At 54.7% G+C, this 13,869-nt stretch overlaps 1 protein-coding gene across 1 annotated transcript in view; it reads left to right on the top strand.

Moving 5' to 3' along the window:
* Positions 1-13,869, top strand: part of TSPEAR (thrombospondin type laminin G domain and EAR repeats) — a 103,827-nt gene that overhangs the window by 87,157 nt on the left and 2,801 nt on the right. The window contains exons 8-10 of the mRNA XM_068969501.1: positions 262-448; positions 1,399-1,628; positions 13,056-13,243. Coding sequence (XP_068825602.1) covers positions 262-448; positions 1,399-1,628; positions 13,056-13,243 — 605 coding nt within the window. The remainder of the gene's footprint in view (positions 1-261; positions 449-1,398; positions 1,629-13,055; positions 13,244-13,869) is intronic.

Genomic DNA, 13,869 nt, shown 5'->3' with positions numbered 1-13,869 from the left:
CTCAGCCTCTGTCCCGGGGCTCATCTTCTGTCCCAGGGCTCAGCCTCTGTCCCGGGGCTTATCTTCTGTCCCGGGGCTCAGCCTCTGTCCCGGGGCTTGGCCTCTACCCCAGGGTTCAGCCTGTGTCCCGGGGCTCGGCCTCTGTCCCGGGGCTTGGCCTCTGTCCCGGGGTTCAGCCTGTGTCCCAGGGCTGTCATTAAGAAGCCCAGAGCCCGGCCCCTCACTCGGATGGTGAGAGCCCTGTTCTGGTCCTCTCCCTAGGTCTTCCTGGCTGTGGCTAATTTTGAGCCGAATGAGAAGGGTCAGGAGTTTTCGGTCATTTACAAGTGGAGCCAGAGAAGGCTGAGGTTCACGCCATACCAGAGGGTCCCCACCCACAGTGCCCGGGACTGGGAGGCCTTTGAGGTGGCCGGCGAGCACTTCCTGGCCGTGGCCAACCACCGGGAAGGTAGGGGCTGTGACCTTGACCCTGGACTGGGGCGTGGTCGCCTGCAGCATTCAGTGTATTTCATTAGAAATGTATAATAAACCTCACCTGGCCCGCATCCTCAGGCTCTGCTGTATGACAGTGGTGTCGGAAGGTGGACACACCTGAGCACCCTCTCACCTGTTCAGGTGGGAGGGGTCCCTGCCCGCATCCATTCTGGGCACAAACTCTGTGAGATGCAATGGGTAGGTGGGGATAGGCCGAGGAGGGGCTGGGAAACCTGGCTTCTGGGCCAGGTGACTGCCCCGAGTGACCGCAGAAGCTCTTTTGGGTGCTATACCTCGAGGGGGACAGGACCCTGGGGGCAGCTGGCCCTGCCAGTGTCTCCAGCCTCTGCAGGTTCCAAGGCTCAGAGTTTACCTGAGTCTACCACCTGCCAGGGAGCTCTGTGGGGGGCTAGGGAGGAGACCCCACCACCACTCATGGGCAGAGGGACCCCAAGAACCTGCTACCAGGTACCTCCAAGGACAGTAAGTGTTTCAGGAGAGGCTGGCCCAGCAGGGTGTGTATCGGGGAGTGGGAGGCCCTAAGGAGCACAGTGTGGGGAGAGGGCTTCCAGCCCGCACAGGTCTGATCTCTGGGGGGGAGGGAGCATGAAGGGGAAGGCAGGCAGAGTGAAGGGTGAGGCTGCGGAGGGGGTGAGGAGTCCCACCTCCAACACAGTAGATAATCACAGGGGTCTGGAGTCCCCCAAAGGCTGGACCACTGAGGGTTCTCAAGGGGCACAGAGGCAGGAAGGTCACGTGAAGGGTAACGTGCCTGGGAACCCGGGAAGGGTGCAGGAGATCAGGGTCCAGCTGGACTGGACTGGCTGCAGGGCCTAGGACAGGGTCCAGGGGGGCCTGGTCCCAGGGCACTGGCATGAGGCTGCAGAAGCCTGTCTCCCTCCCTCAATGTCGCTCGGCCTCCAGGCGACAACCATAACATTGACAGCGTCATCTACAAGTGGAACCCGGGGACCCGGCTCTTCGAGGCCAACCAGACCATCGCCACTTCGGGCGCCTACGACTGGGAGTTCTTCACGGTGGGGCCCTACGCCTTTCTGGCCGTGGCCAACGCCTTCAACGGCACATCCACGCGGCTGCAGTCCAACCTGTACGTGAGGCTTGGCGGCTCCTTCCAGCTCTTCCAGTCCTTTCTGGTGAGGACCCTGCACTCCCCATGGCACCCCCTCACACACACCCTTCCCACCCCCAGGCCTGTCCACACCAGGCGCCTCCCCAGAGGTCAGGTGAGGGAGCCGCAGACGAGGTAGAAGGGCTTGCCTGGCACAGAGTTCCCACCGATACATGTGCTCAGATGAGTCCCCTGGCCCCAGCGGGCCCCACAGTCTAACCGGCCTTTATGTGGGTGTCAGGCTCTTGTCCTGAGGCAGTCGGCAGCTGGCCCCTGACCTGGCCAGCTGTGGCGACAGCACTGTTCACCTTCTCTGAGGTCTTGTGTACCTTAGCTGGTTCCAGCTGTTGTGGGCTGCCTGGCAAAGCATCAGACTGAGGCAGCGAGAGGCTTTATCAGGTGGGGCAATGCTGAATGCCCCGGTGAACCATGCGTGTACTGACCAGTCCCAGGCTAGTGGGCAGTGTTGGCAGCCCCTCCTCAGGCCCCACTGTGGTCTAGGATGATGGTATGGGGTCCAGACCCTCCTCTGCCTTCCCTGCCCTCCTCCCTCCAAGCTGCCTGGCTTGTCCCTCTCAGTGTCAGACCCCAGACCAAGCCCCCATGTGCTCAGTTGCTAAGTCATGTCCAACTCTTTACAACCGCATGGACTGTAGCCTACCAGGCTCCTCTGTCCATAGGATTTTCCAGGAAAGAATACAGGAGCAGGTTGCCATTTCCTACTCCAGGGAATCTTTCTGACCCAGGGATCAAACCTGAGTCTCCTGCACTAGCAGGCAGATTCTTTACCACTGAGCCACCTGGGAAGCCCAAGCCCCCACGGATGACTAAAATCAACAGTCAAGGTCGGCATTTGCGTCGTCCTGGCCACGTCATAAGCTCGTTCTTGCAGAGCCAAGGGTGCGTTTTGACCACTCCCTTCTCAGTGGTGGACTGGGACAACCTCCGGGCCAGCCCCTGGGGACAGGCCCTGCATGCAGGTCAGACTCTCTTTCCATGCCACAAGCCCACCACGTGGCCCACTTCACGCATGGACCCCAGGTGCTGCACAGGACACTTTTCCACAAGTTCCTAGTTGCTTCTTCCCATATCCCTCCCTCCCTCCCTCCCCCCCCTCCCTCCCTCCCCCCCCTCCCTCTCCTTTGTGGGGGAAGAAAGCCACCATCTCTGCACATGGCATCTTTCCCCAGCTTCTTGCTGGTCCTGCCTGTCCCCAGGCTCCTGTGAGTACTGCGTGCTCAGTGCCTCCTGGGTTTCCACCGTGTGTCGCTGTGAGCTCTCTGCTCAGCATGTGTCCACGGAGAGCCCTCTTCTCCTGCAGCCCTCCCCCTGGGCCCTCCTGCCTGTGCCATCCTGGCCGACTGTCTCTAGAGCTGACAGTGGCCCCTTTTCTGGAACTTTCCTTTACTGCCATCTTTGGCTGGAGCCACCATGTCCAATTCTGATCTCCAGTGTCCCAGTTGACCTCAGGTTTTTGGGTGATACCTCAGGGACACCCCCTTCCAGGTACTCCCCCATGCTTCCCAGCATCCCTGCAGCTGAGCCGGGTCATGTGACCAAAGTCAGCCAATGGGTGTAGAGCAGAGCAAGCCCACATCAGATCTGGACTGAGAGGTCACAGCCCACCCCTCACCCTCCGCAGCCACATGGGCCACGTGGCCTGATGGCACAACCACAGGCGGGGGGAGCCATGACCTTGCCAGCTTCATCTCAGTGAGAACCACCGTCTGTGGCAGGAAGTGTGGATGCTCGTGGTAGCCGCGTCCCTCGCCCTGCCTCATGAATGGTGTGCAGGATTTTAGGGTAGAAGCCATTCCCTTGAGAACACGGAGGGCAGCCCCCTGCCTCCCAGGACCCAGGGGTGCAGCGGCCCCCCTGCCCCCCGGGCGCCCCTCCGGTGGCCTTCTCTGCCCTCGGCGCCCACAGGTTTTCTCACAGTGGCTCCCTGTGCCTCCTGACTGCTTTGTCTCAGTGCCCTTTCAACTTGAAACTGTGCTTTTCCAGGCCTGGGAGGTTTTCTTGGTTTTTCTTGATCATTCCATGCCCCACCCCACCCCTGCACACTGGTTAGAGGGCTTTCAGATCTCCTCGGTTGAGTTATCTTTTCAACTTAGACTCTTTCCCTACCTTTATTCTCCGATCATGTTGGTGAGCATCCTCTCATAAAGCTAATATCTTTCTAATATCCAAGAACTCCTCCTCTTCATAGTGTTCTGTACTTACTCTATAAATGCATATCTTCTTCAGTACTTTTGAAGATCATTCTAGTTTTTAAAAATTCTGGTTTGTTTCTAGAACCAGCTCGGTTTCTTCCAGTATGAGTTTATGTATATATTTTAGCCTGACTCTCATGTTCCAGGTCGTTTATCACACGTCTGGAGGACCCTTTGTTTTCTGTTGATATTTCCTGTTGAGCATGGCAGGGGGCGGCATTGTCACTGGTGGCTTGTGCCCCTGGGAGCTGGGGGTCTGGTTGAGGCCCTTGATGAGGTGCTATGATGATGACCTTCTAAACTGGCCTTTTGTGCAAACATAGGAGAGGTCAGATAGGATGATAATCTCCAAACTGCACTCCCCGACCAGCTGCAGGAACCCTCTTCATGTCACGTGCCTGGTGTGACAGCTCGGCTGGGGACCTGTGTGGTTCACCAGAAGGCCGTGTGCCGAGCCTCTGTGCTCTCTGGACACCATGGGGAACCACTCAGCCTGAATCTCTCAAAGTGGTGTTCGTTCCTGCCACTGTCTCTCATGCAGGATGTCTCAGATCCCTTCCAGGTTCTGGCCCATCTTCTTGAATGCTCCCCAGTATTCTGGCTACAGAGCTGTGAGCCCCTGAAACTCTGTATTTTCAGGCAGCATCCGGATCTGGCTCCAGTCTGTGTCCAGCCTCGCCACAGGCCTCAGACACAGGGCACCCTCAGAAGGGAGACTGGGCCGAGGGGCAGAGACAGGCCCAACTGAGCTAGGATGGGGGACATCTGAGCTCATCTGAGCTCCATGCCCTAAACCAGAGCCAGCCCAGTGTTGTGACCCTGGCCGGAAGAGTCAGCCAGAAGTGCAGGGCAGGGGTGGGGGTGGGCAGAACCACAGTGGCTGCGAGAGGGTGCATCTCCAGCTGGTGGGCAGAGCTGCCCCAGGAGCTGACTCTGGGGGCTGCAAGGGGGCACTGCTGATCCCTGTGCCCACACACACCCGAAGACCCTGCCTTCTCTAATGAGCCAAGTCTCTTCGCACCCAATGAATCCCTCAGAGCCCACCAGATCCCATTTTCATGTTCTGCCAGCTGTTTTTGTACGGTGTTTAAATCCTCTTAGGTCCTGAAGATGCCTTCATATGTTTGCACTTGGTTTGGAGCTTTGCAGCATCTCTCATGGCCTCACATGAGTTTGAAGCGGGAGTTGAAGTGTGTGTAGAGAGGCGCCAACCTTGAGGAGAGCCCTTTCTGAAGGGATGGCCAGGCAAGGGATGCAGGCTGCTGGCATTTGTGGCGCTGTGCACACAGACAGCACCGAGAGGGGCACCAGGTGGGTTCCTCACTGGTAGGGTGAGTTCAGCTCATGAGGAAGGCTGTGCTCATGCTGGGTCTGCAGCCCAGGGGTGCATGGAAGACTAGCTGTCCACCCTGAAGCATTCCCCGGCAACCCTTTCCAGAGCTCCCCACCTCTCTCACCAGGAATCCTATAATCTTCCTTCAGGTGGCAGACCACTTCAGGCTCCAACCACTTGGCCTCACCATCTTGGACCAAAGGAGGCAGAAGCTAGGTGTGTCGGAAGGATGGGACTTCCGACCTCCAGCTGCTGGGACTTCTGCTCCCTGAGCTGTCTGGCTGTGGGATCTGTGGTTACAGTCATCACGTGTAGACCTGGAGTGGAGAGGGTGGGGAAGGGGAGGGGGCGGCAGTGCACCAAGACTGGGGGTTGTTGCTGGGAGGGGCCACTGGCAGAAATGAGAACAAAGGGCAGTGGGGTATTTCTGGCAGGATGTGGGCTGAGGGCTGACAGGGTCTCCAAGAAGAGGGCCGGAGAAGCCCCCTGGGAAACCACTTATCAGGGCAGGGGAGGGACAGGCAGAGGAGCTGCCCAGAGTCATCAGTAGGTTTGAGGAGACAGAGAATGAAGCTGGGGTTTGTCAGAAAGGCAGTCTCCACCAAGAATGTGCATGCATGCTAAGTCACTTCAGTCATGGCCAACTGTGCAACCCCATGGACTGTAGCCTGCCGGGCTCCTCTGTCCATGGGATTTTTCCAGGCAAGAATACTGGAGCGAGTTGCCATGCCCTCCTCCAGGGGATCTTCCCCATCCAGGGGTTGAACCCGGTCTCCTGCATTTAGACAGATTCTTTACTGTTTGAGCCACCAGGGAAGCCCCAAGAATGTAAATGTCCCCAGATGGAGGCAGCAGTCTGTAAGGAGGGTGTTGTGAGAGTGCCCCTGGCGGTCAGCCCTGGAAGGGACCAGCCCGTGCGCTCACCAGGGCCAGGGCACTTCCTCCTATGCTTCTGGTTTGTTCTGTGAGGCTGGAGCTGGCAGTGGACCAGGCAGCCCAGGGAAGAGCAAGGTGTGGAGGGGCCGCTCTACTGGGGGAGAGCTGGAGGGCACCCCAAAGTTGGCCAGGGAGTGTGCTGCCCCCTGCAGTCTCCCAGGGGGAGGCCCCTCTCCCACCGTAGCTGACTGCCCGCAGTGTCACGGGCTGAACCCCCAGGGCCCTTTGGGACCTGCCTGTCTTCTCCTGGCAGTGCCCCTGGTCCTCCCTCCCCAGGCTCTCCCAGACCTGGGTTCTTTGCTCCATCAGAGCCAGAACCCAAGGGCCTCCTGCCCAACAAGCAATCTGCTGATTACGGGGAGCCCACCCACCCTCTAGGGCACTGTCAAGGGCTCCAGGTGCTCTGGCTGCCAAGTCCCAGAAGCACCATCCTCCCTCAAGATGCTCCAGGCCCAGGCAGGCGCAGTGCCAGGGGATTCCAGGGCAGGTCTCAGGGGAATTCCACTCAAAGAAGGGCAGGAATGGTCCGCCCAGCCCAGCAGGTGCCAGGCTGCCTTGCTCCGGTGCCAGGGAGGGCTTGGCAGGGCTGTTTGATGTGGGAATTTCTTCTTCTCTCCCTGACATGTCCCTAATGCGCTCAGAATCCAGGAGTGGCCTGACAGCGGGGCCTCAGGCCAGCTCACCCCTGCCCAGGCTGGTGCAGCCCTGGGCTGGGATTCTCCCCGGTTTATTTCCGAATAGGAGGAGCCCAGCCTCTGGCTGAGGGTGCAGGTGCCGGCCCCAGGCTTCCAGGGGAGCTCACTGCGAGCCAATGACTGGCAGTCAGGCAGCCACCTGCCGGACTCTGCTAGCCCCTGGCGAATAAAATACAGGATGCCTATTTCAATGTGAAGGAGAAAGCAATGGCACCTCACTCCAGTACTCTTGCCTGGAAAATCCCATGGACGGAGGGGCCTGGTGGGCTACAGTCCATGGGGTCTTGAAGAGGTGGACACGACTGAGCGACTTCACTTTCACTTTTCACTTTCATGCATTGGAGAAGGACATGGCAACCCACTCCAGTATTCTTGCCTGGAGAATCCCAGGGGACAGAGGATGGGCTGCTGTCCACTGGGTCGCACAAAGTCGGATAGGACTGAAGCGACTTCGCAGCAGCAGCAGCATTTCAATGTGAAAACCAGATAAACAACGAATCAGTTTTTAGTAAAAGCGTGCCCATACACATAGACTGAAACATCATTTTAATCTGAAACTCAAACTGAATGAGGCGCCCTGTACTTGCTGTATCGGGCGCCCCCCACCCCACTGGGCGCACACAGCAGAGGAGAGGCGAGAGCCCCTTAAGCCACGCCCACCTGGATGCTCCTCCCCTCCCCCGCCGCTGGCCACGCCCCCGCCCTTCCTCCTGGGCTCGGGCCCTCTTCTCCCAGTTCCCAGGCCCAGACATCCCCTTTTACGGACACTGGTCTGCAGGCCAACCCCTTCTTGCTGGGGCTCAAGACCCGTGAGCTGAGGGAGGAGTGGCTCGGGGCTGAAAGGAAGCTGTGGTGATCTGGTGGAGACCCCCTTCTCAGACCAGCCCTGGCCGCTTGTTCTGTGTGGGTGTGTACATGTGCAGGTGTGTGCATGTGGGTGCTTGCAGTTATGTGCACATGTATACAGATACATGCGTGCAGGACTGTGTAAAATCTCATCCATGCAGGTGTGTGCACATGTATACACAGGTGCGTGCAGGTATGTACGTGTGTCTGCGTTTCCCACTGTTGTGGTCTCATCAACAAAGGGTGGGGCAGAACCGGCGATTCACAGTCTGGCCACTCCCGTGGTTTCTGCGACCTGGCTGGGCTGGCACGTGTGTGCCACTCTGCACACTCTTGTGGTTCTCTAACGTCGGTCCTCTGATGAGGCTGGAGGCCCCACGGGCCCGAGTGTCTCCCCAGCTCGAAAGTTGCGGCGTGGCCCCAGGGAACAGAAATAGTGCCACCTCCGAGCCGCGGTTAGGAGAAGGTGCTAACCCAGGAAGGCTTCAGCCCAGCTCCTGGTCCGGCAGGGTCGGCGACGCCAGGTACCCTGGTCCCTGTCCTTGTCCTGTGAGTCACTCTTTTAGCTTGAGCTCCCTTGTTTCCGACCCTCGGACGGGCCCAAGCCTGTTTCTCGGCGCCCGCGCCCCTCGGCCGCGGGGCGGGGTTGGGGTGGGGTTGGGGAAGCTGTGGTGTCTGGGCTCGGCGCACCGGGCGGTAAATCGGGCAGCCACGCCCTCTGCTGGATGCGGAGAGAACACCAGGCGAGCGGCCTGGCGGGTACCAGACCCGCGGGGACCAGAGGCCGCTGCTGGGCGGATTGTACAAGCCGGAAAGGGACCTCCGAGGAAGGGTAGTCCGAAGACCCGTCCCCCGCCTGTCGGAGTAAAGGAAAACAGAGACCCTTCCCACGTGGAATGGGAATGCAATTGTCCCTCCAGCGTCGCTGGGCATCGCGGTGACCAGCTCTGGCCAGCCAGGACTACCTACCTCAGGGTAGGCACGGTGTCCCCAGGAAGCAGCCGGGTCCAGAAATTGATCGCTGTGTGGCTTCTAGGCTCAATTCTGTACGACCTGAGCTGTTTCCAGATTTTCACTATTATGAATAATTCTACTTAAAGCATCTCATACATGGCTTTCTGTGGGCAAATTGTTTTTACTTGAGTAAAAACCTCGGAGTGGAATTCTAGGCCATGAGGTAGGCGGATGTTTAACTTCTGAAGAAATTGCCAAGCAGTTTTCCAAAACAGTTCTACCATTTCATACATTCCCCAAAACAGAGTGAGTGCCAGTCATCCCACACTCTAGACAACACCCGGGTTTGTCTGTATTTTTAGTCTAACTTACAAGGTGTGAAACAGCACTACCGTGTGGTTTTTAAGTCACAGTCCCCTGGTAACTAACGATGGCACATTTCCACCCACCTGCTGGTTTGCCAGAGTCCCTTTTGCAAAATGCATATTCAAGTCTTTGCCCATACTTTAATTTTTTTGCCTTTCATTATTGATATGTAGGAGTTCCTTATACATTAGGTATAAAATAAGTTCTTTGTCACATACATAGCCTTCGATCCCCTCTTTTTTGTATTAATTCAGTTTGTTGTGTAATTGTGTGCTTCAGCAATCACAATATACATGTTCAACTTACAGCAATCTATTTTTTATTGGAGTATAATTTCTTTACAATGTTGTTATTTTCTGCTGTACAAGGAAGTCGATCAGCTGTGGTATACATACATCCCTTCCCTCTTAGACCTCCCACCCCCATCCCACTGAACTAGGTCATCACGGAGCATCGAGCTGAGTTCCATGTGCTATACAGCAGCTTCCCACTAGGTATCTTTTTTCATGCATGGTGATATATATATATACACATATATCAATCCTAATCTCCCAACTCATCTCACACTCCTCTGCCCCATCCCGTATCTACACTGCAATCTATTTTTCATTTTTTAATTAACTGTGTGTGTGTCAGTTGCTCAGTCGTGTCTGACTCTTTGTGATCCCATGGAGCCCACCAGGCTCCTCTGTCCATGGAATTCTCCAGGCAAGAATGCTGAAGTGGGTTGCCATTTCCGTCTCCAGGGCATCTTCCCAACCCAGGGATTGAACTCAGGTCTCCTGTATTGCAGGCAGATGTGTTACTGTCTGAGCTACTAGGGAAGCCCTTGTGTTAATATGTTCAATTCAAATTTAAAAAATTTTTTAAATTTATATTGGAGTATAGTTGACTAACAATGTTGTATTAGTTTCAGGTATACAATCTATTTTTGAATTAATATTATACTTTACATATAATGTGATAACCTTACAACTACATGATCTCATTTATCCTTACCTGTCCATTGGGCTATTGGGAGCATGTATAAACTCACATGTCTGCTTAAGGTATGAGCTCCATAGCTTGTCCTCTTGTTTGCTGTAAACAGTGAGTTGTCTTGACGCCCAGCTCACCATTCCCAGCGCCCTCTGCGTACTTCTTGCAGACACTGCTTCTTGTGGAGTTTCAACCTTTGTAGCTTCCTTCAGGACTGCTTGTAAAGCCGGTCTGCTGGCAGTTCATTCTACCACTTTTATCTGAAAGTGACTTTACAGTGAAGGATGTTTTCACTGGTTGTAGAATTCTGGGTTCATGGTTTTCTTTCATTTCCTTTAAAGATGTTTTTCCATTGACATTGAGCTTCAACTGTTTCTGATGAGAGATTGGATACCATTGGCACCACTGTTTCCCTATAGCAAATGTCTTTTCCCTCTGGCTGCTTCTGAAATCTTCTCTGTCTATCCTCATATATTTAATATGATGTGTTGAGGTTATGAGGGGTTGTATTTATTCTGCTTGGGGTCTCTGATCTTGGATCTGTGGCTTGGTGGTTTTAATCATATTCGGGGAAATTTTAGCCAACATTTACTTAAATTTTTTTCTGCCTCATTCTCCTTTCCTTTCCTTCTGTGATCCAATTACATGCACATTGTTGTTGCTGTTCAGTCACTAAGTCACGTCCAACTCTTTGTGACTCCACGAACGGCAGCCCGCCAGGCTTCCCTGTTCATCACCATCTCCCAGAGCTGCTCAAACTCATGTCCATTGAGTCAGTGATGTCATCCAACCATCTCATCCTCTGTTGCCTCCTTCTCCTCCTGCCTTCAATCTTTCCCAGCATCAAGGTCTTTTCCAACGAGTTGGTTCTTCTCATCAGGTGGCCAAAGTACTGAAACTTCAACTTCAGCATCAGTCCTTCCAATAAATATTCAGGGTTGATTTCCTTTAGGTTTGACTGGTTTGATCTCCTTGCAGTCTAAGGGACTCTCAACACATCATTTCTTCAGTGCTCAGCCTTCTTTATGGTCCAACTCTCACACCCATACATGACTACTGGAAAAACCATAACTTTGATCATATAGACCTTTGTCGGCAAAGTAATGTCTCTGTTTCTTAATAAGCTGCCTAGGTTTGTCCTAGCTTCATGCACTAGACTGCATTAGATTATCATTGAGGCTCTGTTTACTTTCATTGTAAACATTCCCCCCCCCCTTTCTGTGCTTCAAATCAGATAATCTCTATTGGTGTATCTTCTAGTTCACAGATTCTTTCTTCTGGATTGTCTAGGTAGCTTTTGATCCCATGCAATAGATTTGTGAATACAGGCATTTTGCTTTTTAGGTACAGGATTTCTGTTTGACTCCTTTTAGAGTTTTCATAACTCTCCAAATCTCCCCACCTTATTGTTGATTACATACATGTTTGCCTATAGATTCTGATCACGGTTACTATAAAGTTTGTATCTGTTCACTCCAGTATTTGCGCTGTGTCAACCTATTTCTACTTGCTGTTTCTTCTCCTGATCATAGGTTCCCCTGCTGTCTAACTCTCTGGTCAGTTCCACCAGCCGCTCAGCTGTTGTTTGTCCCTGGGTCCTTGGGGTCCTGTCCCCTGTGTGTGCACTTCAGGAGCTAAAATGGACATGAGAAAAGTTAATAAGGAGATACTGGGGCCTCCCCCTACTGGGAGTCCCTCCTTCCTAGGCTAGTCTCCTTTGGTTTCTAGACACTCTGCAAGCCCCAAATGCAAAGCTTGGATCTGGACTCGTCTGGTCCTCCCCTTCCCCATGCACTCCCACCCCAGCATCCCAGATGCTGGTCATAAACCTCCTCTTATTTACACGTGGGCCCATGTGTACGTCAGCTCATGCAGTTCAAGGTCTGTGCCCAGCGAGTCCACTGCCTCCACTTGAGTGCCAAGCCCATATGGCACAGGACCAGGAATGTCCTCAGAGGGAGAGTCAGGCAAACATGTGTTCACGGGTCACCATCTCCCCTCCATGTTCTGCCTGCCCTTGGCCCTTCTCCAGAAACTTCAAGCAGTTGTGTACATTTTAAAGTATTGTATCCAGCGCTTAGTCACTTCTGTCGTGTCCGACTCTTTGTGACCCCATGGACTGTGGCCCACCAGACTCCTCTGTCCATGGCATTCTCCCAGCAAGAATACTAGAGTAGGTTGCCATTTCCTTCTCCTATTGTATCCAGAGCCTATGATTATTATCAACAGGAGGGTCAGTCTCTCCACCAGTATCACAAGTCAAAAGTCAAGAGGCAAAACATTCAAAGACAATTTCAATGCAGAGTGTCCATCCAAGCTGCTGCAGCCCTCACCTGCTTGTGGGAACCCCTTTGTGCTGACACAGGAGCTCAGACCCCAGCAGCCGCGTCGGGCTGTGGTTTGGAGTCCTCGGGAGCTTTTGCACACTGCTCCCCCAGCCGCAGTCCCCTGTTTCGGGGAGCTGCTGTGTCATCCCCTCCAGTGAAGCTGCCGTCCAGTGTGCTCACTGCTTTGTTTCTCAGAACAGGGATGGATCTGGACTCGTCTGGTCCTCCCCTTCCCCATGAACTCCTAGCCCAGCATCCCAGAGATGTTGGTCATAAACCTCCTGGAGGGCCCATGTGTAAATCAGCTCACGCAGTTCGAGGTCTGCAGCCAAGGCTTGGCAGCCGGCCATTCGTGTAAGTCCAGCCCCATGGGCCCATACACACCTCACCCTCCAGGTTGATGAGTGATTTTGGAGGAGTAGCCTACATAGGATGGGGCTGTCCAGAGAGCCAGAGGAGAGCCTCAGGCCAGGGAGAGTATGTAGTAAGCAACTCCGGAGGTAGCTAAGATGTTGCTTCTGAGTTCATATCTGGAGGGAACAGATAGGGCTCCCTGGAAGAGGTGTTACAGCAGTTGGGCCTCCTCCAGGGCACACTGGGGCCTGGGGAAGGGGCAGCACAGGCGGTAAGAAGCTCTCTAGGCAGATGGTCCTTTGACTGGCCTTGGAGGAGGCTGGGAAAGGGCAGCGCCCGCAGGAGGGGCGCCTGCTTGACGCCCTGAGTGCAGGGGCTGGAGGCGCGTGGGTGGCCATCCTGAGGGTCTCTGCCCACAGCGTGCTCTCGGCTTCCCTCTCACGGTCCCAGACATTTGGCGCCGCAGACTGGGAGGTTTTCCACATTGGGGAGAGGGTCTTCCTCGCCGTGGCGAACAGTCACCGCTACGACGTGGAGATGCGAATGCAGAACGACTCCTACGTCATCAACTCGGTCATATACGAGCTGAACGTCACCGCGCAGACGTTCGTCCGCTTCCAGGAGATCCGCACCTGCAGGTATGCGGGCGGCGGGCGGCCGGGGCGGGGATCCAGGGCCCCGGTCCTTCGACCTCCGAAGCCGCCCAAACCGCAGGGCGCGCACCTGAGCATCTGTGGGGCCGCGGTGCCCACCCCCCAGCCCACAGGTGTGAAGCGGCCTCGCTGTCCACCCCGCAGACCTTCCACACGGCCAGCTGAGGGACCGCGGCTCCTGCCGTAGCCTTGACTCTGCTTTTAAAAGCTATGGTTTGGGTGCCTGTTTTTTAGAATTCAGTGTTTTTATTTTTTAAATTAAATTTGCATATGCGTACAACCATTTCCACGGTGACTTTAGAACATTTTCGTTACCTTGAAAAGAAACCCTACCCCTCAGCTGGTACTGCCCTCCACAGCGCCTGGGGCTCACCAGCCTGCTCTCTCTCCCTCTGGGTTTCCCAACCTGGACACTGCATTCAGATGTGTCTGGCTTCTTTCACTTGTCATTTTTTTCAAGGTCCATCCACGTTGTACCTTAGCACCTCACTCTTAATGAGTGAGTAATATTCCACTGTGTTTATTTATCATACTTTGTTTACTTTTCATCGGTTGATGGATATTTGTCTATTTCCACCATTTGACCAAACGTGTGTGTGGTTCTGAAGGAT

Source organism: Capricornis sumatraensis, chromosome 1 (assembly GCF_032405125.1).
Source record: "Capricornis sumatraensis isolate serow.1 chromosome 1, serow.2, whole genome shotgun sequence".
Lineage (NCBI taxonomy): Eukaryota > Metazoa > Chordata > Mammalia > Artiodactyla > Bovidae > Capricornis > Capricornis sumatraensis.
This window is presented reverse-complemented; position numbering and strand designations above follow the sequence as displayed.